The following is a 24,193-nucleotide window of genomic DNA, read 5'->3' as shown; positions in this document are numbered from 1 at the left end:
AGGCCTCCCACCTTGTCCCATGCCCTCCGACCCCCCTCAATGCCCGCAGTACCCCCTCTTACTGCAGACACCCTTCGTTCTTCTCAATGGGAGCCTGGCAGCTGGGACAGCGCTTGGAGATGAGCTTGGCCAGGTGCTTGCTCTGGGCCTCCACGCTCATGCCATCATAGTAGCCGCCATCATCGACCCACTGGGACATGTGGCTGCAGCTGGCAGGGTAGTGTGCCTAGAGCAGGAGGGGGCAGGGAAGACATGGCTGAGCCCTGAGCCAGGGCCCAGGGTGGTGCTGTAGGTGTGCAAGGGAGGGGGGTCACATATGGAGGCCTACAGGAGGAGGAACAGAGCTCGAGCTGGTGGCAAAGTGTGATGACAAGGCGTAGCCTGTGATTGTATGTATGTATGTGTGTGTGTGTGTGTGTGATGGAGAGGAGTGCTGGCAGGGGAGGGGTGCAGGCCGTGCTCAGGGGCATGGCTGGGCAGGCACCTACCTCAGGGAAACTACAGTTAAAGCAGGAGGCCCAGCCACACTTGGAGCAGGTGGTCCCACAACCCAGGCCCTGGCGGCACAGGATGCGGTCACAGCCCTGGGGGTTGGTGCACCAGGTCAGGTTGGAGCAGCTCTCCACGTAGCCGCGCAGGAGGGCCTTCTCGTACTGTGGGGACACAGACGCCACCCGGTGAGAGCCCAGCTCTCCAGGACGTCATACATCCATAACCACCGCATCCCACCCCATGCACGTCAGTCCACTCCCTGGGGCCCATCGCTCTGGCTGTGCAGCACAGCCTCCCACAGAAGAGGGGCTACCTTGGAGATGACGTCCGGTGAGGAGACAATGGCCCGGATGAAGGCTCCAGTGGGCTGCGCGGGGCAGTCAGCAATGGGGCAGGTGCAATTCAACACAAGGTTCTGCTCAATCCGAGTTGTCAGATACTCATTCCAGCAAGACTGGCAGGGGAGGGAGGGGCTGCTCAGGGACAGCAGGGGAGCAGCAGAGGACACTGGTGTCCTGGTAAATCACCTAGCACTCATCCCTGACAATGCAGAAGGCCAGGGACGACCTTGCTCCAGAGCCACCTCACAATGGACCCTAACCTTTCTGGCTTCTGTGGGCTTTCCTGGGATTGGCCCAAATCACAGCTGCCTTTGAGAATGTGTGGATCAAGATAGTGGCCTCATTTTCATTATTGCTGGGATGCACATGGAGGGAATGGGTAAGAGAACCAAGAAACAGGAGATGATTCAAGTGCTAAGGATTTGGAGAAAGCAAGAAGGTTGGAGAGGAAGGAGGCCTAGGGGCCACAGGGTGCCTTTCCCCCACCAGGTGGCTGGCCTTGGACACTATGAACATTGCTGTGGCCTCTCCTCCCAGCTCCATCTGCTCGCCTGGCTCCTCAGTGCTCCCATCTCCCCAGACTCAGCCTCTTCACAAATAGCCTCGCCCACCGCGTCCCCTCAGTCCCAGTAACCCATGTCAGAAGCCTCAAGTCTCTCGGATCTTTTTCTAGCTCCCACGTCACTGTACCGCCCTAAACCAGGCCCTTATCTCCCCACCCCTAAACTGCAGCAGAAGCTTGTCCCCATAAATGCTCTTCCTACTCCGACCCTCCTCCATGTAATCCCTGCTTGGTTCAGGCGTGATCAGTAGCCTGCACCTCCTAAAATACCCCATTAATGACTCCCTTCCTTCACACTGCCGAGTGTGCAGAGTTTTCCAAGATGGTGCATCTAGACCTCGAGGAGACCCCCTGGTACCAAAGCTCCAGGGTAAATGGAAAGTGCCTTACCGGACTATTTCTACTCAAAGCAAAGTACTAAACAGAATAAAACAAAACCCTTTTTATAGTGAAAGAAACCCAGATAAACTAGGCAGTTGAATTCCTGCATTTTTGAGATAAAACAGGAAAATGCTCCAAGTTCAGACCACACACTTGCAGGCACACAGGGTCCCTTAGGGCATAGAGGCCTAAGACTGGCCTCTCCGTTTGGAGCCCATCCCACTTCCCTAAAGAGCCTCTGCTGTAGGCTTGCTCTAGTTTCTGCTGTCCTCCCTGTCCAGCCCACCTGGAATGCAGTCTCCAGCCCATATCCCCCTCCTGCCTCAGCCAACCCTGCCTGTCATTCAAGACTCACACGCAAAAGCCTCCTCAGACAGCCCCAAGCCCTAGGATTTCCCTTCTCTTGAGTTCTCTTGCATTTCAAGGTGCTGCTCAGCTATAACTTATTCAACGGCTCCTCCTTGACTGGGACTTCTCCAATGAGCCTGTTTTCCCCAGGCTCCCGGTCTCTACAACTCTGTAGGTGGGGTCTGTGTGCCCCGGCACCACCCTGGGCCAGCTTCTGTTTTCCTGTGGGATGCTAGCCAGGCCACTCCACTTAATTCCAAATTCCCCTGTCCAGGCCCAGACAGGTGTCCAACAAAAAGCTCAAATTTCACATGACCAGAACAGACTGAATTTCCCTTCAAAAACCTGCCCTCCGGGCGCCTGGGTGGCTCAGAGGGTTAAGCCTCTGCCTTCGGCTCAGGTCATGATCTCAGGGTCCTGGGATCCAGTCCCGCATCGTGCTCTCTGCTCAGCAGGGAGCCTGCTTCCTCCTCTCTCTCTCTCTGCCTGCCTCTCTACCTGCTTTTGATCTCTATCTGTCAAATAAATAAATAAATAAAATCTTAAAAAAAAACAAAAAAAAAAAACCTGCCCTCCACACCAAGCCCCACCCCAGCTTCTTGCTCAACTCAGTAGAGAACACATCTCGGCCACCCAGATGCTCCGGTCAGAACCCAAGAAGCACTCTTGATTCCCTTGTCCTAAGTCCCATGTTGGCTCAGCCGAGTCCTGTCGGTTCTGCCTCCTGATGTACCCTAACCCGTCCACTTCTCTCTTCACTGCTGACCGTGGGCTGAACTCCCACCACCTCCTGGCTCTTGGTACAACAGTCTCCCGATGGGTGCCCTGCTTCCATGTCTGATCTGTCCAAGCCTTTCTTCCACACGCAGTGATATTTTCAAAAATATAAATCACATCCTTCCTATCACTATCCTGCTTAACCCACCGTGGCCTCTGTAAAGTCAAGCCCACTGTCTGCCGATCCCAACACAACTGGGCCCCCATCTCCCTCCGAAATCTCTCCTTTAGCTGTCCCACCACATCACTGTGCTTTAGTCCCCAGGCTCAGCTTCTTTGCATTGGCTGTCCCCTCTGTCTGTCATATTCTTCCCTTAGATAGTCCCCTCCTCAGAATGGCCTTCCCTGACATCCCCAAACTGAAGTCCCTGACTGGCCCCTCCCCCACTCCTCACCTCAGTCACTTCCTGTGACCCAGTTGTATTTCCTTTCTGCGCTTGTCATGAAAGTGTGAGGGAGGGCCCTGGAGCAAGACCACCCAAGTCCGAATCCTGACCTTGAGCAGGTAACCTCTCTTCCGGGCGCCTCCATCGGTCTCCAGCAAAAATACCTACCTTGCACGGCTACCATGGAAATTAAGCAAAATAATGCATGTATCACACTGGAATGGCCCAGAACATGTCCCCCGTAAGTATTAGCTGCTTGTATTACTAGCTCTTGGGTCATTTCTTGCTTGGATTTCCCCACCCCCTCACACAGCACCCAGTGCTGTGCATACAGTGAGTTCATGAAAAAATATTAGTTGAACAATAAAGTGAAAGCAGAAAGGAAATAATTAAGAACCTGGAGAAAGGGAGCATAGGCAAAGGCGTGAGAGGAATAATGAAGCCGAGAAAAAGGGAGGACGAAAAAGTACCCGTTTACACGCCTGCCAACTCATGTCCCAGATCACCCACCCCTGCGGGGATGCTGGTGGCAGAGGCAGCTAGATTCATGGCAACAAGCATCCTCATCCTGTTAACTTGAGGTATTTGGGCTTAGCATCAGTTCTAAGAGCTGTGAGGCAGGGAGCATATGACACTCAGCACCCCGGCTCCCTTCACCTCGACCCCTCTTCCCCAGCACCGAGCACCACTCACTCCCCATCACAGCCTTCTCTGCTCTGCTTCACAGTGGCAACACCTGGCTTCCAGTAATTCCCTCTACTTCCATGCTGTTCTCTGGTTTACACCATTTCCTTTCATTTTTATGTTCAATGAGAATATACGGTAAGTGCTGATGTTCTGTGATAAACAAACTTGGTGATCAGGAAACCATAAACCTACAGTCATCACCAATTTACTAACACGTCTCATTTATGAAGCACCTTGATGTACAGTTTACATGTGTGCATCATCTATCTACCTATTGTTCTCAAACTCGGCTGAACACTGGAATCACCTGCGTTTTTCAAAACTTGAGATGTGGGGCGCCTGGGTGGCTCAGCGGGTTAAGCCTCTGCCTTTGACTCAGGTCAATATCCCAGGGTTCTGGGATGGAGCCCCATATCAGGCTCCCTGCTCAACAGGGAGCCTGCTTCCCCTTCTCTTTCTGCCTGCCTCTCTGCCTACTTATGATCTCTGTCAAATAAATAAATAAAATCTTAAAAACAAAAAACCTCATGATGTCTAGGGACACCTGCGTGGTTCAGGTGGTTAAGCATCCAATTCTTGATGTCAGCTCAGATCATGATCTCAAGGTCACGAGATTGAGCCCTGTGTTGAGCTCTGTGGTCAGCACAGAGTCTGCTTGGTCCCTGCCCCCCACTGTCTCAAATAAATAAATAAATAAATTCTTTAAAAGAATAAAGTAAAAAATAAAAAAATGTAAAATAAAATAGAACTCCAGATGCTTGGGTTTCACCTCAAGATTCTGATTTAACTGGTTTGGGTTATAGTCTGAGCATGAGGATTCTTTTTTTTTTAAGGGTCAGGGGGAAAGGGCAGGGAGAGAATCCCAAGCAGGCTTCATGCTGCAGAGTCCAATGCAGGGCTCAATCTCACAACCCTGAGATCATGATCTGAGCCAAAATCAAGAGTCAACCCACTGAGTCATCCAGGCGCCCCAAGCATGAGGACTCGTAAAAGCTCCCAGTGATTCTAATACACAGCACATCTTTACAGCCACGGATCCCTATCGCTGGACCCCGACAACCACCCTTCCTCTTCCGAGTGTTGAGGCGGAGGCACCACTTACAGATGACAAAACCAGTTTGAGAGGGACTAAGCGGGCTGTCCAACACTGCCCCGGCTAGGTGATGGCAGTGCTGGGGCGGAACACCGGAGCTGCCTAGGAACTGTGCTGGAGGTGGAAAGCCAGGGGCCGCCAAGAAGCAGGTAGGGCCTCACCTTACAGCAGTAGTGCCTGCAGCACAGGGAGGGCAAGTCGTCATCAGGCTCCAGTGGGCTGACACACACAGGGCAGTGGTCAGGGCGTGCAGGGGCGCCCTGGGCCTGGGGTACGCACAGCCCAGCTGCCAGCAACAGGGGCTCAGGGTTATCACTATAGCTCTGCAGCAGCTGTTCAGCACCCCAGTGGGAATGAGCCAAAAGGTGCTGAGCCACATCTGGCTCTAGGTTCAGTGTCTCTTGCACCTGCTGTACGGTCTGCTCCATCAACCCTTCGACCTCCTGGGGGCTCATGGTGCGGCCTGCAGGCAGCTGGAGAGATGCCAGCGCAGCTACGGCTTCTGGGCTTGAGGGGAGAGAAGAGGCAGCCATCAGTCTCCCTGCCCTGCTCATCTACTAAATGAAACCCACCCTCCCCCAGTCCTCAGCTCCTCACTTGTGCACCCCTGCTTGTGCATGCTTAACCAGCCTCAGGATAACCACCCAGACCCACTGTCAGAGAGTGGCTCTCCACAGAAGCATCTGTAAGTGAGGCCTGAGGCTGGCTGTCACAGTGACTCGGGCATTCCAGGAATCTGGCAGACAGGCATCAGGATGCTAGGTGTGGACGGGATCCCCACAGTGGATGGGGTGATCCCACTGTAAACCCCTCCCCAAACACCAGCAATCCATCTGGTGAGAAACCAGTGTCTACAGCCTTACTTCTCCAAGTATGGGCCAAGGACCAGCAGCCTGCATGTCACAGGGAGCTCTAATGAATCGGGATCTGCCTTTTAATGGGACCCCTCGTGGTGTGTATGCAAGTGACTCCTCTAGAAAACTCACTTTACACACAGTGCAGAGGACAGGCATAAAAGCAGTGCCAAAACAACCTGTGGTGAACAGGATATGATGGGACAAGCCTTAGGGGTGCCAGCTAATTAGGGGGATCCGACGGCAAACTCCTCTTGGAACGGGCTTCTTGAAAACTAGTTTGTACATTTCACGGAGCTGAGTGAGTCATCAGCACTCAATACGTATCTGTATGATATTCCACTTTTGCTTAGAATGAGAGACATCCATACAGGAGCTTGTGTTTGGGTCCCTTGCCTAAGGGCTGGCTCCTGGGGGACGGGAACAGCAAGGCCCCTGATCAGGAAGGAGATGACAGTGCTGACAAGGAAATGAGGACTGGCAAAGTGGAGAAACAACAGAGGCAGGAAAAACGGGGTAAGACAAAAATATCAAGCATCTCTCCGCCAAAGAGCCTGATTTTGGCACTAAACCTCCTCCGGACAGCACCACCTGTCCTGGGAGCCCATCCCTCCCTACTGGCTTGGAGCTCTTGCAGCTGGGGAATGGGACTGAGAACAGCTACCTAGGCTTGGAGGTCTTGGTGGTCTGGCTGCCACAGAAGGGGACCTCTGCCTGACCCCGGCAAGGCCCCGTAGGCTCTGGCATGGCATACGTCAGGATCTGGGGCCGGTCGTCACGCCGTTCCACATAGCCCTGGCCCAGGAGATGCAGGATGCAAGAAAGGACATCTGTACTAGTACAGGCCACGCCTCCTGCAACGGTGCGGGCCAGGCTTCCGGGGGGGTTTGGACCCTTCTGCCAGGCTTCCAGCACCTGGATGGGACAAGAGGATACAGGCAGGCTACTTTCACCTAGAGGAGCCAGCCTCCCTGGGTTTGATGCTCGGCTCTTCCACTTACTAGATGCGTGACTACGGATGTGTTAGTAACTCTCAGGCCTCACTTTTCTTCTCTATCAAATGGGAATAATAGTAAATAATAAAACTAATACCACCACCATCACCTATCCCGTAAGACTGCTATGCAGATTAAATGACTTAATCACGCAAAATCTTGGAAGAGGGCCTGGCACATGGTGAACACTCATGTCTCATCTCTACCTTTTGTCTCCCTAAGTGCTCTGTCAGGAAGAGAAAACCCAGATGCAAATGTCACCCTAGAGTTCTCATACTGAGAGAGTTTACCTTCCCTTGTGATGATCCCTGGCTCTAAGCCTCCACCCTGAGCCTGACTCTCTCCATCCCCGAACTTCACGGCCCCCTCTGCCTACCAGACAAACCAGCTGATCAATATGGAGGCCCTTTTCCCCATGGGCTTTGAGAATACGGACAAGAAGACAGCTCAAGAGGTTCCTCTTCTGTTCCAGAGTTCGGCCCTCATCCTTCTCGACGTTCAAGTACTTCTGGGACGGTATCAACCACAGGGCCTCCCCACAGCGCTGGGGCCCAGGCGTCCGAAGCCGCAGCACACCTGGAACTCACTCCCAGTCAGCACCGGAGGCGGGGAAGGGAGAGGTGAGTGGCGGCAAAGGGGACCCCAGTTCTTTCCCTACCACACGCCCACCATGAGTGCCCCATCCCCTAGGAACAGTGGCAAAGCCCAGCCCCTGTTGACCTACCCCTGGGTGGAAAGCCCTGACCCTCGTGCAGGGTCAAAGGGCCATTGTCTGAAGTGAGCGGCAGAAGTGCCTGGAATAGCAGCTCTGGGGTGAGGTCAGAATTCTTCAGCAGGGTCTCTACAGACACCTCCTGGTGAGGAGAAGCAGGGGTGGTCAGGAGTAGAAAGTCAGGGGAAAGGAAAATAAAGGGGGAAGGCGGGGAAAAGGGGCAGAGTTTAGAACAGTGGAAGACAGGGGGAAGAGAAGACAAAGGCTGAGAAGCTGAGGCACCTCTGTCTGATTGAAATACAACAGCAGCCACATCTGCACGGTGGACACATGCAGGGTCTGGTCCCCAAACTGCAGCTCGGCCCTCCCCAGCCACGTCCACTGCAGCCGCCGATGTGGTCCCATGTCCAGGACTGGATGATTCTGACCTGGGAAAGCATGGAAGAGTAGAGACAAAGAGCAGGGGAAAGGAGGGGGTGAGAGGCTGAGGCCAGGGTGTACCATTAGTCAAGCTTCGCTCCTGCTGATCTCTGGGGGGAGGAGGGCCCCCAACAGAAGTAACCTGTCAAGCTTCCAGAGCTCAGACCCCTCTGTGCCTGCCTCCCTGGCGAGCCACATGTAATCTGGGAGCCCACCCTGTGCTTCGCCCCACACCAGGCAGGCTCCACGAAAGAAACACCAGAGAGAAGAGACCTGGGTTTTGCCCTCAAGGAGCTGACAGTTTATAAAGACCCACTAGGCTGCGTCTCTTCCTCCTGCTGTGTTACAGCTCAGGCAAGATGAGCCTGGATATCCACTCTTACTAGAAAGCAAGGATGCTGTCAAAGCCGGACAATATCAAAAAGAGCGAGTCTGAGAGGTGCTTTCTGGCCAAAGATGGGGCAGTGTGAGCATCAAGAAAATAACACCTGTGCTGGATTGAAACATATGAAATATTTTAAAATTCATGAGTTCATCATGACATTTTTTTTTAAAAAATCACACTGGCTATCTCTTCGGAGGATGCTAGAGGAACCAACACATTATTTTGAAAACCGGTTCAGAGTAAGGGGGAGGAGAAGAGAATCAAGCCTTTCCTATATAAACCACACTTCAGGGTAACCAGAAAGTTGAGAGAAAACGTTTAACCTAATACGACAAAACCAGAATGGTGCAATCCGTACACCCTAATGAAATGACAGCTGAGCAATGGCAACAAGTGACCGCCTTGTGAGAAGCTGACAGGAAACTATACATAATGTGCAGATCAGACTTGCAACACTGAAACTCACTGATAAATCTTAAAACATCCCAGAGACAGGTAGAAGGACACGCTACCACCTATGAAATGCTCTTGCCCCAGAAATCACACCCAAATTGGCATCCACGTCTATATCTAAATATCTGCTTTCCAGAAATGAAAGAGACAGAGGAACAGGCCAGAGGACACCATGTGGATATGGTCAGCAAAATCCACCCTGTGGATGACTGTGTGGCAAACAATCTAGTTTCCTCTATAGACAATTGCAAGGGAGCAAAAAAGGAAGGCAGGATCTATAGATTACTGGAGATGAAAGGTAGAGCTCAATCAAATGAAGGTGTGGGTTTGGTATAGATCCCCAATTAATAAAAAACTAATTTTGAAAACTTGAGGCAAAGGGGGAAAAATATGGACACTTTACTGTCTGATATTAGGAACTGTTATTAATTTCTCAAAGTTTGATCACTGCAGTGCCCTTGTTTTTAAAAACAGAATCCTTGGGGCACCTGGGTGGCTCAGTGGGTTAAGCTTCTGTCTTCGGCTCAGGTCACGATCTCAGGGTCCTGGGATAGAGCCCCACATCGGGCTCTCTGCTTAGCAGGAAGCCTGCTTCCCCCCAACTTCCAGCCTCTCTGCCTACTTGTGATCTCTGTCTCTGTTAAATAAAATATTAAAAAAAAAAAAAACAGAATCCTTAACCTTTTAAATTTGAGAACTGGGGAAAGTGGGTGGGGGGAACAGAAAAAATGAGATTGGCCATGAATTGACCCACGTGTACACTGGAATTTATTCTGTCTACTTTTTAAAAAAGGATTTATTTATTTATTTATTTATTTATTTATTTGAGAGAGAGAGAGGGAGAGAGAGCACACACAGAAGGAAAAGGAGAGACAGACTCCCAGTGAGCAGGGAGCCCGATGGAGGGCTTGACACCAGAACCCAGGGATCATGACCTGAGCTGAAGACAGCTGCTCAGTTGACTGAGCTACCCAAGTGCCCCACATTCTGTCTACTTTTGCGTATGACTGAAATTTACCATAATAAAAAAAAAATTTTAATGAGGGTGAAGGTAAGCCATTCTAAAAAACTGATAAAGATTTTCACCAATACTCCCTCAATGAAGAGACTTCTAAAGGATATACTTAGAGGGGGATGCCTGGGTGGCTCGGTTGGTTAAGCACTGCCTTCAGCTCAGGTCATGATCCTAGGGTCCCAGGATCGAGTCCGCATCAGGCTCCTTGCTCAGTGGGGAGCCTGCTTCTCCCTCTGCCTCAGCCTGCCACTCTGCCTTGTGCACACTCTCTCTCTCTGACAAATAAGTAAATAAAATCTTTAAAAAATAAAAAGAAAATTTAAAAAGAAAAGGATATACTTAGGGAAGGAGACAGAACTCAGAAGGATCAAGATGCAAAAGGATTAGTGATAGAAGCAACTAGTATAATAGCAAATCTAAACACCAACCAAATAAGACAGTGATAATAATGACTCTTTGGGAGGTAGGAAAAAAAAAGATTGCCCTATAATATCAAAAACAGTAACAATTAAGATTGGGAGTGAGAGCTGCAGTTAAGATTTTCTATGGCCCTGGGGTGCCTGGGTGGCTCAGTTGGTTAAACGTCTTCCTCTGGCTCAGGGCATGATCCCAAGGTGCTGGGATCAAATCCCACATTTGGCTTTCTGCTCAGCGGGGGTCTGCTTCTTCCTCTCACTCTCACTCTCCCTCTGTATTCTCCCCCCTCCTCTCTCTCAAACAAATAACTAAATCTTTATTTTATTTATTTATTTATTTATTTATTTATTTATTTATTTATTTATTTTAGTAAGAGGAGTTTATTATTTATTTATTTTTAGGATTTTATTTATTTATTTGACAGAGATCATAAGTAGGCAGAGAGGCAGGCAGAAAGAGAGGAAGGGAAACAGGCTCCGCACTGAGCAAAGAGCCCAATGCAGGGCTTGATCCCAGGATCCTGGGATCATGATCTGAGCCGAAGGCAGAGGCTTTAACCCACTGAGCCACCCAGGTGCCCCATAACTAAATCTTTAAAAAAAGATTTTCTATGGTTCTTTTATTGCTTGGGAAGTTTGGGGAGTGATGTTACCAAGTCAAACATACAGGTTACAAACATAAGGGTAATCAACTACAGAAACAGAATGTGTGACTTCCAAAACTGGTAGAGACCAAAGAAAAAAAGGAATTTTAAAAAATGCACAAAAATCCAAGGTAGAAATCTATCTATAAATGTGTTCAATTTATTATTCTTCTTTTAACTATATTCTTTTGTATATATAAAATATCTATAATTTAAAATTATAAGAAAGGTAAACTAAAATGTAAGAGCCTAGAGGCTCTTGGGTGGCTCAGTGGGTTGGTTGGGCCTCTGCCTTCAGCTCAGGTCAAGATCCCAGGGTCCTCAGCAGGGAGCCTGCTTCCCCTCCCCTCTCTGCCTGTCTCTCTGCCTATTTGTGATCTCTCTCTCCCTGTGTCAAATAGATAAATAAGATCTTTTAAAAAGATCTTATTTTTTATTTAAAAAAAATAAAAATAAATAAAATGTATGAGCTTAGCAACAGAAGCCAAATATATCATTACTCATAAAAATTATAAACAGACTAAAATTGACAGCTCAAAGGAGAGAGTGTTGAGTAAAAAACAAATTCTAGGTATTTACAAGACACCTGCCTAAAATAAGATTATGGCAAACTTAAAAGTAAATGATACTGGGAGGTATTCTGATGAGTGCAGAATATAGCCATGGTTTTGGAAGTATCTCGCCAACAGATTGCTTATTAGTAGTGGCAAGGGGAAAATATTAACTATACAGTGGGGAGTCAACCCACCTCTTGATCAGGTTGTCAAATTCACATTACAAAAAGCAGCAGATGGAAATTGCATGCTTCCAAATGAAACACACAGAGGACATAATGTCACTTACTTAGGATTCTGGCCCAGAATGCATCACCTGATCTAATTATGAGGAAATATACAAATTTAAAATGAAAAACATTTAGAGGGGTGCCTGGGTGGCTCAGTGGGTTAAAGCCTCTGCCTTCAGCTCAGGTCATGATCTCAGGGTCCTGGGATCGAGCCCCGCATCAGGCTCTCTGCTCAGCAGGGAGCCTGCTTCCTCCTCTCTCTCTGCCTGCCTCTCTGCCTACTTGTGATCTCTGTCTGTCAAATAAGTAAACAAAATCTTAAAAAAAATTTTTTTTAAAAATTTAGAAAAATTTAAATGGCTACACTTCCAAGGGTGTCAATGTTGTAAAATACCAAAAAAAAAAAAAAAAAAAAGCTAAGGTATTGTTACCGTATTGTTACATGTTACAAACACTAAAGTTCCAGACTGGATGCTGTCCTGGACTAAAAAATTCTGACAAAATTAGAAAGTGGAAAATAAAGTATTACACCAATGTTAAATTTTAAATTTTTAAAACTGAGAAGTTAACTATTATGTAAGAGAGCACCATGATTCTTAGAAAATCTTTATTCAAGTATTTAGAGGCAAAGGGCCAGTATATATGCAATTTACTGTCAATGGTTTGGGGAGAAAATGTGTGTGTGTTTGTGTGTGTGTGTAAATACACATTTTACAAATGTATATACACACAAAGAGCAAATGATAAATGCAAATGGGGCAAAATGTTAGCAAAAGGTAAACTTGGATAAAGAGTATGTGAGTGTTCTCACGTGATGGGTGGCTCAGTCAATTAAGTGTCTGCCTTCGGCTCAGGTCACCATCTCAGGCTCCCTGCTCAGCGGGCCGTCAGCTCCTCCCTCTCCCTCTACCTCCCTCTGCCCCCACCCATCTCATGCTCTCTCTCTTTCTCTCAAATAAAGTCTTATTTTTTTAAAAAAAGAGTGAGTATTCTTTGTATTATTCTTACCATTTTTCTGTAAATTTGAAATTATTTCCAAATTTAAAAAATTATGTAAAAGAATAACTGAATTGTTCACCTAAAATGGTTAAAATGGAGGGAGCACCTGGCAGGCTCAGCCAGTGGAGGATATGACTCTTGAACTCAAGCTCCACACTGGGTGTAGAGATTACTTAAAAATAAAACCTTTAAAAATTGGTTCAAATGGCAAATTTTATGTTATTCATCTTTCACCACATAAAAGAAACATAATTACCATTCTCCCCTGACACGGTAAAAGGATAGAAAGATATTCTGGAAAAACCCTAACCAAAGAAAGCTGGTATATTATTAACACTAGATAAAAATAGACTTTGAGAGAAAAACCTTTGCTAGAAAGAAAGAAGGTCATTTCATAATAATAAAGTTTAATTAACTTAAGATTTTAAACCTGCAGTGGCACCGGGGTGGCTCAGTGGGTTAAAGCCTCTGCCTTCAGCTTGGGATGTGATCCCAGGGTCCTGGGATGGAGACCTGCATGGGGCTCTCTGCTCAGAGGGGAGCCTGCTTCCCACACGCCCCCCTGCCTGCCTTTCTGCCTACTTGTGATATCTGTCAAATAAATAAATAAAATCTTTAATAAAAAAAAAAAGCTTTTAAACCTGAATAGTCCATTATGGTAGTCACATGTGGCTATTTAAACAGGTTAAAGTAAATAAAATTAAACACTCAATTCCTCAGCCAAACTAGTCACATTTCAATAGCTACAAATGGCCATCATAACTGAAGAGTGCAGAAAATAACTTTCCCATCACTGTAGAAAGTTCTACTGGACAGCACTGTTAAATGACTTTAAACTTTATTTTATTTCTTAAAAAGATTTTATTTACTTGAGAGAGAGAGAGTGGGGGGGGGGAGCAGAAGGAGAGGGACAAGCAGACTGCCCCATGAGCATGAAGCCCAACACAGGGCTTGATCCCATGACCCCAAGATCATGACTTAAGCCAAAACCAAGAGTTGGATGCCTAACTGACTGAGCCATCCAGGCGCCTCTATCTAAACTTTAATTTTTAGAGAGAGAGAGAGAGCAGGGGATGAGGGGCAGAGGGAGAGAGAGAATCTTAAGCAGACTCTGTGCCCAGCACAGAGCCCAAGGAATGGCTTGATCTCATGACCCTGAGAACATGATCTAAGCCAAAAATCAAGAGTTTGGACCTTTAACCAACTGAGCCACCCACCAGGCACTCCTAAACCTTTATCTAATAACATAGTCAAAAATTATATAAAGCAAAGCTGACCTGATAAAAAGTTTAAAAATGCGGGGCACCTGGGTGGCTCAGTGGGTTAAAGCCTCTGCCTTCAGCTCAGGTCATGATCCCAGGGTCCTGGGATCGAGCCCCACATCGGGCTCTCTGCTCAGCAGGGAGCCTGCTTCCTCCTCTCTCTCTCTGCCTGCCTCTCTGCCTATTTGTGATCTCTGTCTGTCAAATAAATAAATAAAATCTTAAAAAAAAAAAAAGTTTAAAAATGCACTATTGGGGTGCCTGAGTGGCTCAGTTGGTTAAGCAACTGCCTTTGGCTCAGGTCATGATCCTGGAGTCCTAGGATCGAGTCCAGCACCAGGCTCCCTGCTCCGCAGGGAGTCGGCTTCTCCCTCAGACCCCTCCCCCATGCTCTCTCTCTCTCAACTAATAAATAAAATCTTCAAAAAAAAATAAAAATAAAAATTCACTACCATAATGACAGATCTTAATACACCTCTCCCAGTAATCGATCAAGCAGACAAAAATGAGTAAGGTGACAGCAGATTTGAAAAATACAATGAACAAAGTCAGTATGGTGGAATGTGTAGAAGCCTTTAACTGGCAACTGAAGAATACACATTCTTCCTAATCACACACGGAACACTTAGAATATCTGACCTTCTGCTAGGCCATAAAGGAAGTCTCAAGACACTGCAAAGATTCAGAATAAAAGAAACCATGTTCTTTAGCCACAATGGAACAAGGGTTGAAATCTAAAACAAAAAGACAACAAAACGAAGAAAAACTGGCTTGGGAATTTTAAAATATACTTCTAAAAAGTAACAGATCAAAGTAGAACCAAAAAAAAAAAATACTAAATACTCATACACAGCATAATAAAAACTTAGGCAACATCCCAAATGTCCATCAACAGCAGAAAGGGTAAATATATTCATACAATGGAAAGGAATCCACAATACAAAAAAACAGAGTAATGATACAACAACCTGGATAGCGCCCACAGACATTACACCCACTGGAAGAAACTGGACACAGCAGAATATACACCTTATTATTCTGTTCATATGATGTTCAAATACAGGCAAGCATCCTTGGTGATAAAAGGAAGAAGAATGGTTTCTCTTGGAAGAACATACTAACTATAAAGGGACATGAAGCAGGACGTCTTCTGGGGTGCTGGAAATGCTCTGGGGGTGGTTATGGGAGTATATGTGTATATAAAATTCATTAAGTCATAATGAAGACTCGTGTACTTTACTGAAAACTATTCCACAAGAAAAACAAATCTAAACAAAACAAAACAAATTGAAACTGAATGCAGCTAAAGCAATGTTGAGAAGAAAATGAATAGCCTTAAACATTTTTACTTGGAAAGAAGACTCAAAGGATAAAAATTAAGTAAGCATGCAACTTGAAGTTAGGAAAAGAAAAATGGAACAAATTCATACAAAAGTGTAGGCAATGATGAGAGACACTAAGAAAGATCTAACCCACCTTCTCCCCCTTTCCTAGGAGAATGCTGTCTCAAGAGACCACTTTTCTTCATACCTACATACTCCTGTCCACAGCTCCTCTCCTCTTTCTCTCCTGCCACCCCAAATCTCACCCCAATTGCCTGTCCCTATCTCCTCACTCTGGCTGTAGAAATTGGAGAAGCGGTCAAGGGCATCACAGAATTCAGTGGGAAGGCACTTTCTGGGATGGTACAGGTAGCAGAGTGGGGAGACCGGCCAGCAGCGTGGTGACAGGACCAGTATGGAAACTGTTGGACTTGAATCTTCAATAAATAGTTCTTTCTCAGCCTCCTCTTCCTCTGCTTCCTCCTGAGAGACAGAAGGATTTCAAGGGCTCTTGGGCTCCCTTCTTTGGTCTAGTCTTTTGCTCTCCTATTCTCCCACTCGTTTCCCTTGCTCTTACCTCCTCTTCTTCCAGGCCCTGTTCCTCCTCATTCTCCTGCTCCAAGAGCTGCTGATCGAGCCGCTGGAGCTGGAAGAGGTGGAACTGGCGCTGCAGCTCCTCGGACGTGTTCAGGCTGCATAGCATCTGCTGGGGGAGGCGGTTGGGGAAGCAGAGGCCAATCTGCTCCAGCACGGCCCCCTCCAGCCAGCTCGAGCCCACGCTGAGGAGACGGTCGGCCATGTAGTGCCTGCAGCACATGCAGAGTGGACCGAGCCTCAGTGCAGCCGCTCACTAGGCCAGGGGTCCTGCCACCCCATCCAGAACGTAGGTTCCTCTCTTGCAGCAGGCCTGGGTCACAGACCCTGCCTCCCCCCTCACTCCCTGCTTCCTTTCCACCCCTGTCCCACCCATCTCTGTATCTTAATTTCTCCTCTCCACTGCCTCCTCCCACCTCTTCCCACCAAGCCTCAAATCTTCACCCTCTCTAGACTTTACCCCTCTCCTCCCCTACCTCTTAGACCTGCACTCACTGGTAGAAGTGCTCAAAAGTAGTAGCCAGCTCCAGGCCAGAAAGGACCATGATGGGCTCCAGGTGCCGCTGAAGCCGCCCCAGCATTTCCACTCCAGGGGCTCCGCCAACCAGGCCGCCCTGGATCTGCTGGTCGATGTGCCTGGCAAACTGCTCACTTATCTGGGGGCAATGGAAAGGGCACCGGCCAACCATGAAGAGGGCATGGAGCAGGAGAGGGGGTGCTGAGAGGAGTGAGAGGCAGAGAAAGAGGCGAGCGTGCACCAGCTGACCTGGCGACTGGGAGGCTGGAGGTACTCACGTGGGCAGCGGTGAGAAAGGACTGCTGGAGCAAGGCGCCCGAGAAGCCACTGCGCAGAGCCACCGTGAAGGCTGCCCGAGGCCCAAAGAGCTCTGAGCCTGCTCTCTGCAAATGCTCATAGAGCTTACAGTATCGAGGCACGAAGTCGGGGGCCCTCCAGGCTGCAGCCAGGAACCTGCTGACCTGAGAAGGGAGGAGAAGGACCAGCAGATGCCGCAGGCTGGCTGTGGCCCCGTCTCGGACCGCAGCTTCCTTGCTCTCACCTGTCCCTGCACCACGCTCAGCCAGCACTGCGTTATGTTCCTCAGGCTGCTGCTGGGAAGGGCTGCTGAGGGCCCAGGGCTCCGGTCCCGGGTCTTACTGTTCTTGCTGACTGTGGAGACAGAGGGCAAGAGAAGCGGCTCTGTTTCAGCCCTGGAGTGAATCAGGGGTCTAGGGTACCGACCCCTGGAAAGGCACAGAGCAGAGCACTCAGGGAGAGCAAGATCCAAGATGGGGAGGAGCCAGGCACCACCACTGCCCAGTTTCTTAGCTCGAAAGGCCATTGCTGGGACTTACTGGATTGAGTGGATGGCTCAGGAGAAGGCTCGGGCGGAGGCTCCACGTGTACCAGCAAGTGACAAAGGCGACGAACTCGAGAGGCAAAGGGTGCTGCTCGACTCAGGGGGTCCTGAGAGCTCTGCCTTTGCTCTAAGTACTGATCCAGCAGCCAGCCTAGGGAGCTCACACCCTCTGTATCTAAAAGAAGACAGGTCAGAAACAGATGTTGGGAAATAGGGGGACAGAGAGCCCAGGAAAAGGAGAGAGAAGGCCCAATTACACAAAAAAGTCAGAGGTGGCCGGGCCCGGGCTTACTTCAGCTGGAGTCTGGGTGGGTGCTAAGCAGGTGGGGGTGGGGTGGAGGAGAAGATTCAAATACCAGAGTCTCAGGGAGCAGTCCCTGGGGCAGGAAGGAGAGGAACACTGAGGTGACAGGCCTTCAGGGATAAAGACAGGGACCAAGAGAGCCAAGAGCGTTAACTCAGGTGATCCCTGGGAATCATTATGAGGGGCTGGTTAGTGGGGCCAGGGGTCGGGGTGGTTACCGGGGGAGGTGATGTTCTGCACCAGGGGGCTGACCAGGGCCTCCCAGCAGGTCTTGCCCAGTGCTTGGGCGGCCTCGTCATCAGGCAGGAAGCGATCAGCAAAATTCTGCTCGTGGCGCAGAACCCTGTTAAGTCTGGGGATAAGGAGTATGGTCAAGGGTTTAAGGCACAGGTTTCTCTGCGGCCTCTACTCAAGTGTGGTCAGCTCCCACTCTTGTTGGGCTCGGTCCCCTAACCAGCCTGCTGCCACCAGCACACACTTGTGTGTTTCCCTTTCCCTCATGTCCTAGCTGCTGCTTTACCTGCAGAAGTCTCCCATCACCTACTTTTTTGAAAAGGATTTATTTATTTATTTGAGAGAAACAGTGAGTGGGAGAGAGAGGGAGAAAGAATCTGAAGCAGACTCCATTCTGAATGCACAGCCCAATGTGGGGCTCAATCCTATGCCTGTGAGTTCAGGACCTGAAGCAAAACCAAGAGTCCAATGCGACTGAGCCACCCAGGCACCCCTCCCACCACCTCCTTCTTAACAGTGTCCTCCCAGTGTATTACCCTCTCTTCCCCCCAACCCAGCCCCCTGCCTGCACCACCCACCGGGGACAGAGCTGGAGGAGGCGCTTGCGGTCCTCTGCTATGTCCCGGCTCCAGGCTTGTGCCCGAATGGTATAGAAGAGACATGTCCGGCGACACAGCTGCTCCCGGAAAAGTGGCCAGAAAGTGGGCTTGGGGCCCAGAACCTCCACACCTCGAACCCGGGTGTCGATGCCGCCCTGTAACATGCAGACTCATCTACCACCTAAGCCACCCAGCCACCAAGTGCTACCACAAGAAAGCCAGGTCTCGTGCCCTGAGTTCCCCGGAGGCCCATGAGACATTCCCACATCTCTGGAACTCAAGAGGCTCCCGGGTCATCCCCCAGCAGATGCGTGGCCTGAGCCTGGCCCCCGCACGCTGGGGGACGCAATCACTGTGAACACCCTGTGCTACCCCTGTGCTAACATGGTCCCCAGCCCAGCCTCCTCCCTCACCCCACCTGCTGGCAGCGCTTTATGCGGATCTGGATGATAGGCCAGAAGCGGTTCAGGTTCTCCAGGAGGACCACCCGGCTGGCAGAAGGCATCACATTGACCTGATGGGGAGGGGAAAAGGAGAAAGGACTGTCCATCTCCGGCAGTGGGGTTGGAGGGACTACTGTGATGGTGTGTGTGCTTTACTCATGCATTGAGCCCACAAACCCGTGCCAGTCTGCTTGGTCCCCTAACCAGCTTGCTGCCAAGCACAAGCACTTGTCACACACACTTGTCACCTGTATTCCCCTCCCCTCCATGAACCCTGCTCTCACTGCTTAGGAGGCAAAGCCTTCCTGGGAGAAAGAACGTGGGAATCCTCCAGGGATTCTCTTCCAAAGAGGTCCGGGGACAGAAGGATGGGGAGTAAGATCAAGGTGGGGGGCACCAGGGTCCCCACCGTGTTGAGCTCAGTGCTGATGGAGCTGGCACTATCGCCTCCAAACACCACCACCCTGGCCGGCATGTAGCTTGAGTCCTCACTGGCCACGAGCAAAGTCAGCTGCCTGGGAGAGGACAAAACAGTCCGTTAAAACCGGAGCCCTGCTTTTCGAAATGACTTCAACCCACCACTGCCTTCTCAGACTCCTGTCCTTCTGCTGCCTCCTTAAGTGTCAGTCTTCCCAAAGCCTCTGCTCTCCTCTTACCTTCCCTTAACGTGACTATTTAAAACCATAGTTTCAACCCAAAACTAATATCCTTATGACTCCAAATCCACACCTCTACCCTAGACAGCTCCTCTCAGCTCTCACACTATGTACCCAACACACACGTCCATGTCAGACTCCACAGGCCCCTCAAAGTCAACAGGCGTAAATGGAACCATCAATCCATCCACAGAAGCCTGTCCTTCTTCCTACATGCCTCTCGGGAAGAAAACTGCCATCTCCCTAGAGCGCTCTGTCACTGTGACTTCCCCCATTCACAGCTTTCCTGTCAATGGCTCATCTGGGAGACTCTGGCCCTTGAGATCTGTCAGTCCACCACTCTGTCGCAATGCTCATTCCCTCTGCCTAACTGAAGACATTCATTACTCAATGAGACCACACATAAACCTTCCAGCTCTCCAACCCAAACTCCCAGGGTGACTTTTTTTTTTTTACAGCTTTTACTTATTTATTTGACAGAGAGAACACAAGCTGGAGGAGAGGCAGAGGGAGAAGCAGACTTCTCACCAGGCAGAAAGCCCGACGCAGGGCTTAATCCCAGGACTCTGGGACCATGATCTGAGCTGAAGGCAGACATTGAACCGGCTGAGTCACCCAGGTGCCCCAAGGGTGACTCTTCTAAATACTACTAATAAAAAAATCTAGGGGCGCCTGAGTGGCTCAGTGGGTTAAGCCTCTGCCTTCAGCTCAGGTCATGATCCCAGGGTCCTGGAATCAAGGCCCGCATTGGGCTCTCTGCTCAGCAGGGAGCCTGCTTCCCCACCCCCCCACCCTGCCTGCCTCTCTGCCTACTTGTGATCTCTGTCTGTCAAATAAATAAATAAATCTTTAAAAAAAAAATCTAGTTTTGTCTCTTCTCTTCTTTATCTTTTTTTTTTTTTAAAGATTTTATTTATTTATTTGACAGACAGATCACGAGTAGGCAGAAAGGCAGGCAGGGAGTCTTCTCTTATTTAAATCCTTCAGTGGCTCCCCCAGTTTCAGAACAAAGCTCAAACTTCTTAGCTCACAAAACTCTCTGTGGTCTGGCTCTGCCTAGTTTTCTGGCTTTGTCTCCTGCCATTTCATGACATACACCCTACTTTCCAGCCAAACACAGTCACTTAAACTTCCCCCAAACATGTCATTGTGCTTCTTACTTCCATTTTGCACATATGCTGTCCCTCTGCCTGGACTAGCCAATGTCCTCTCTTTATACATCTTTATATAGCTTATTTCAAAGCTCAGTTCATTTAACCCCTCCTTATGGAAGCCTTCTCTCACCTCAGGGTCTATGTTATTTTTTCTTACTCTTAACTGATTTTCCAGCTAGCTCCCCTACAAGACCACAAGTTCCCTGAAGATGGGTACCATATCTTACTGTGCTCAGAGCCCCAGACTGGCCTAGTGCCTGACACAGAGTGTACATTAAACAAGTACCCATGGAAACAGTAAATAGGAAAATTCTCAATATCCCTCAACACCAGGCACAGGGCAGTGACATCTGTTCCTGGCAGGAGGAGTCATGTATATGGGCGCTTGGAGAAGGTATACTGGGGTGTCTCAAAATATCCACGCATACATGTGTGTGCAAGCACGTGTGTGTGGGCATGTTCCTACCTGACAAGAACGCCCCGGTGCATGTGCAAGGTGATGTAGTGGGAGCCGGTACTACCATTGGACTCCCAGTAGGTCTTGGGGTTGCGATCCGTCAGCTTGCTGGCCCGGTGAGGGTTGGAGGACACCTCTACCTTCTCCCAGCACTTGTCCTCCTTCACCTCCACACTGGAGCCTGGGGGTGAGGGGCAGGGGTGGCCGTCACAGCCTGGTTAGTTGAGAGGGAAGATAGGCAAGGGACGGGGAAAACAAATACTGGGGTGCAGGCCAGGAGAAAGCAGATGGGGGCACAGACCCTGGCAGAGATGCCTGAGGAACACGTCAAAGAATGGGATGTTGATGGGTTGATGGGTCCGTCTGTGGTCTTCGATCTGGCCCAGCACCATCTGCAGCCAGAAGAGCAGAGAGAAGGGGCACGGGGAGGAGGGAAGAATATGAAGAACACAGAGAAACACATGTATGGAGAACAAGCCAAGGGGCAAAAACACTCAACCCTCTTCTTCACACATTTGGGCAGAACAGGACGATCGTTGGGTAACAGCTGAGAAACATGTGCCCAGATTTGCCGCCACTTGTGCCAAACAGGGACCCACAATGAATCCCCTTCCCCTCCTTCTGGCTTATGTTCTCCCTCAGCTCTGGTCCCCAGAGTCTCCTCACCTGAATGCAGCCAGCCAAGATGCTGGAGGTGAGGTTGCTGTAGAGCTGGGCATGTTTCTCACATTCTGTCACCAGGTCCCGGAGCTCACAGGCCAGCAGCAGCTGAGCCGAGTGCTTGTCCAGGACTTTGGAGAGGGCCTCCTTGGCTCCCAGGCAGCAGAGAACCACAGCGTAGTCCTTATGCATTGAGGCCAGGCGATGCAGAAAGCAGAGCAGCTCCTGGACGATCTGAGCCCAGAGCCACAGGGATTAACGTATGGGAAACAAAGGGTGGGCCCCGGAAGGGACGGGGGGCGGGGGGGCTTTAGAAAAGAGAACATGATGGATGAGATTTGGGAGAAAGTTGAAAGCACAGGGAAAGGAGAGTAACCAAGAAGGTTGGGACAGAGCAGTAGGGTGCTGGGACCCCCCGAGCTGGCAGAGCCTGGGCACAGCTTCCAACGCTTCTTCCTGCCGGGCCAAAGCTCTCTCAACAAGCCACCTCGGTGCCTGAGCCTCGGTCCACAACGCACAAACCCAGAAATGTGGAGAAACATTTGGACTGGTGAGTGTGGGCTTCTCCTAAACCCAGAATCTAAAATCCAGCTGCTGCACCCAAAAGGTTTATACTTCAAAGGCCCCAGTTCTGAGGACTCTTAGAGGACAGTCCTTCCTCTCCGCCCCTCTCCCTGTTCAGACCCACCTAGAAAGGCTGCACTTGACCATCCAAAGCCTCAAAAGGTAGCTGATGCCCCAGAAGCTACCTTTCCCTCCCTCACCCTCACCAGGGCTCTGGTACCTCAGAGTCACTGCTAGGGCCACTGAGACAGTTGAGGCAGGGCTCCAAGACCTCGTGCCAGGGGAGGACCATAGCCTCAGGGTGATCTAGCAGCCGGGTCATGATCCTGGTGAGGGGAGAGAAACAAGCAAAGTCCCTGCGGTCTGTTGGCTCCCCCCACCTCTGATGCATGGGTGCCCCAAAAGGCCCCCTCTCACCTCAGTGTGGTCAGCAGCAGAGTTTTGTTGGGCCCCGGGGCGTCCAGAGTCCTCAGCAACAGGAGGAAGGGCTGGGTCTCCTGCTGGAGGCGCTTGAGGAGGGGCCTCACGGCGCCCCCTGGGCCACCCTCGCGGCACAGCACCCGCTCCAAGCCCAGCAGGAGCTCTGCAGACGGGCCCCCCACCAGGGATCGGATCAGGCGCTCAGGGGACCCATCCTGGCCCTGGGCACCAGGGGTTTCCAGTGCTGCTGCCCGGCACATGCGAGGAAAAAAAACGAGCATGAAAAGGAGGCATGCAAATTGGTCAAACCGAGAACTAGGCAGGTCCAAAAAATCACCCTTCAGTTTTCCTCCTGTCAGGAGGATGTGTGTAGTTCGTACCAAACTGTGGGGGATTTTCTGGCCCCAGATCTATAGCTAGGTGCCATCTGGGGAAAAGCTGAGTATGGCGAACACTGTCATGTTCAACACAAGACATTTTTAAACTCATACAGTTATACAATGACCTGTTATTATTAAATAGTAGCTATGCTGTTACATCAGCCAGTAAGTATAAGGTGTTATAATCACATCCCCCTACTATCTAGCCTGGTGGCATCACAGATTTGATTTTTAAGTAATTTCTACACCCAACGTGGGGCTGGAACTTACAACTCCAAGATCAAGAGTCACCGGGCCGACTGACTGCGCCAGCCAGGCACCCTGCATGCTGGCTTTAGACACATAATTTTCCTTACCTATTCTAGAATCTCCTCCTTTTGGCCAGGAAGTTCTACTTAAGATTTAACTTGAGCGCCAGAACCCTGATTCATTTCCTGGAGGTTCATCGCATCTTTCCAGGAAGGGGCTAGTACATAAGCCTTAGCCCTCCTGGCCACAGGCTGGTACCAGCTGGTTCCTCGAAGAATTGACCCCCCCACAATGGTACCTGTGCGCTCAGGACTGCCTGGTGGCTCTGAGTAGCGATTGAGAAGCATCATGAGGATGGTGCGTGTGGTAGGCATGGGCTCGGTCCCTGGTGCTATCCCAGAGTGCCTGAACAAGGTGTCTCTCAGCTCTCGGGTTATGATCTGGTCCCCTAGAGTATGGTGGTTGCACAGAAGCAGGTTGAGCAGGAGCAGACCGTTTCTCACTGCAGAGGAGCACCTGGGAGGAGGGAAGCAACCCGGGGAGAAATGGAAAGGAAGTGAACAGAAAGTGAGCAGAAAGACAGCACAAAGGGGAAGAGACTGTGGCTGGGGAAGGAGGAGAAGGGCTCCAGGGCTCCCTCTGAGGCCAGGACATCCGGTTCCCTGACCTCAGGTCACTCCTCCCAACCCCAGGAAGGAAGGTCAGCATGCCCTGCTCTCTCTGGGACTCTCTCTCCTCCCCTTCACTTGGTCCCTCTTCCAACAACAGTCAGAGGGGGCCACCACCATTTCAT

General features: G+C 49.9%; 1 protein-coding gene across 4 annotated transcripts in view; it reads right to left on the bottom strand.

Annotated features, from left to right (window-relative positions):
* The window catches only part of CUL9 (cullin 9), a 37,639-nt gene that overhangs the window by 3,054 nt on the left and 10,392 nt on the right, over positions 1 to 24,193 (bottom strand). For 2 of the 4 annotated variants that reach the window (XM_082732180.1, XM_082732181.1), the window contains exons 11-34: positions 23,699 to 23,916; positions 22,769 to 23,018; positions 22,572 to 22,677; positions 21,794 to 22,021; positions 21,429 to 21,519; positions 21,137 to 21,308; positions 19,270 to 19,375; positions 18,836 to 18,931; positions 18,397 to 18,572; positions 17,803 to 17,936; positions 17,276 to 17,455; positions 16,981 to 17,090; positions 16,718 to 16,900; positions 16,418 to 16,578; positions 15,906 to 16,134; positions 15,622 to 15,811; positions 7,911 to 8,056; positions 7,641 to 7,770; positions 7,293 to 7,492; positions 6,586 to 6,836; positions 5,229 to 5,574; positions 806 to 946; positions 489 to 653; positions 63 to 226 (exon numbers count right to left, since the gene is read on the bottom strand). In XM_082732180.1, the coding sequence (XP_082588306.1) occupies positions 63 to 226; positions 489 to 653; positions 806 to 946; positions 5,229 to 5,574; positions 6,586 to 6,836; positions 7,293 to 7,492; positions 7,641 to 7,770; positions 7,911 to 8,056; positions 15,622 to 15,811; positions 15,906 to 16,134; positions 16,418 to 16,578; positions 16,718 to 16,900; positions 16,981 to 17,090; positions 17,276 to 17,455; positions 17,803 to 17,936; positions 18,397 to 18,572; positions 18,836 to 18,931; positions 19,270 to 19,375; positions 21,137 to 21,308; positions 21,429 to 21,519; positions 21,794 to 22,021; positions 22,572 to 22,677; positions 22,769 to 23,018; positions 23,699 to 23,916 (4,173 nt within the window). The remainder of the gene's footprint in view (positions 1 to 62; positions 227 to 488; positions 654 to 805; positions 947 to 5,228; positions 5,575 to 6,585; positions 6,837 to 7,292; positions 7,493 to 7,640; positions 7,771 to 7,910; positions 8,057 to 15,621; positions 15,812 to 15,905; positions 16,135 to 16,417; positions 16,579 to 16,717; positions 16,901 to 16,980; positions 17,091 to 17,275; positions 17,456 to 17,802; positions 17,937 to 18,396; positions 18,573 to 18,835; positions 18,932 to 19,269; positions 19,376 to 21,136; positions 21,309 to 21,428; positions 21,520 to 21,793; positions 22,022 to 22,571; positions 22,678 to 22,768; positions 23,019 to 23,698; positions 23,917 to 24,193) is intronic. The other 2 variants (XM_082732182.1, XM_082732183.1) reach the window with 1 other exon arrangement.

This window comes from Mustela nivalis (assembly GCF_964662115.1).
Source record: "Mustela nivalis genome assembly, chromosome: 5".
NCBI classification, from domain to species: domain Eukaryota; kingdom Metazoa; phylum Chordata; class Mammalia; order Carnivora; family Mustelidae; genus Mustela; species Mustela nivalis.
The sequence above is the reverse complement of the archived record's forward strand: the minus strand, read 5'-3'. Positions and strand labels throughout refer to the sequence as shown.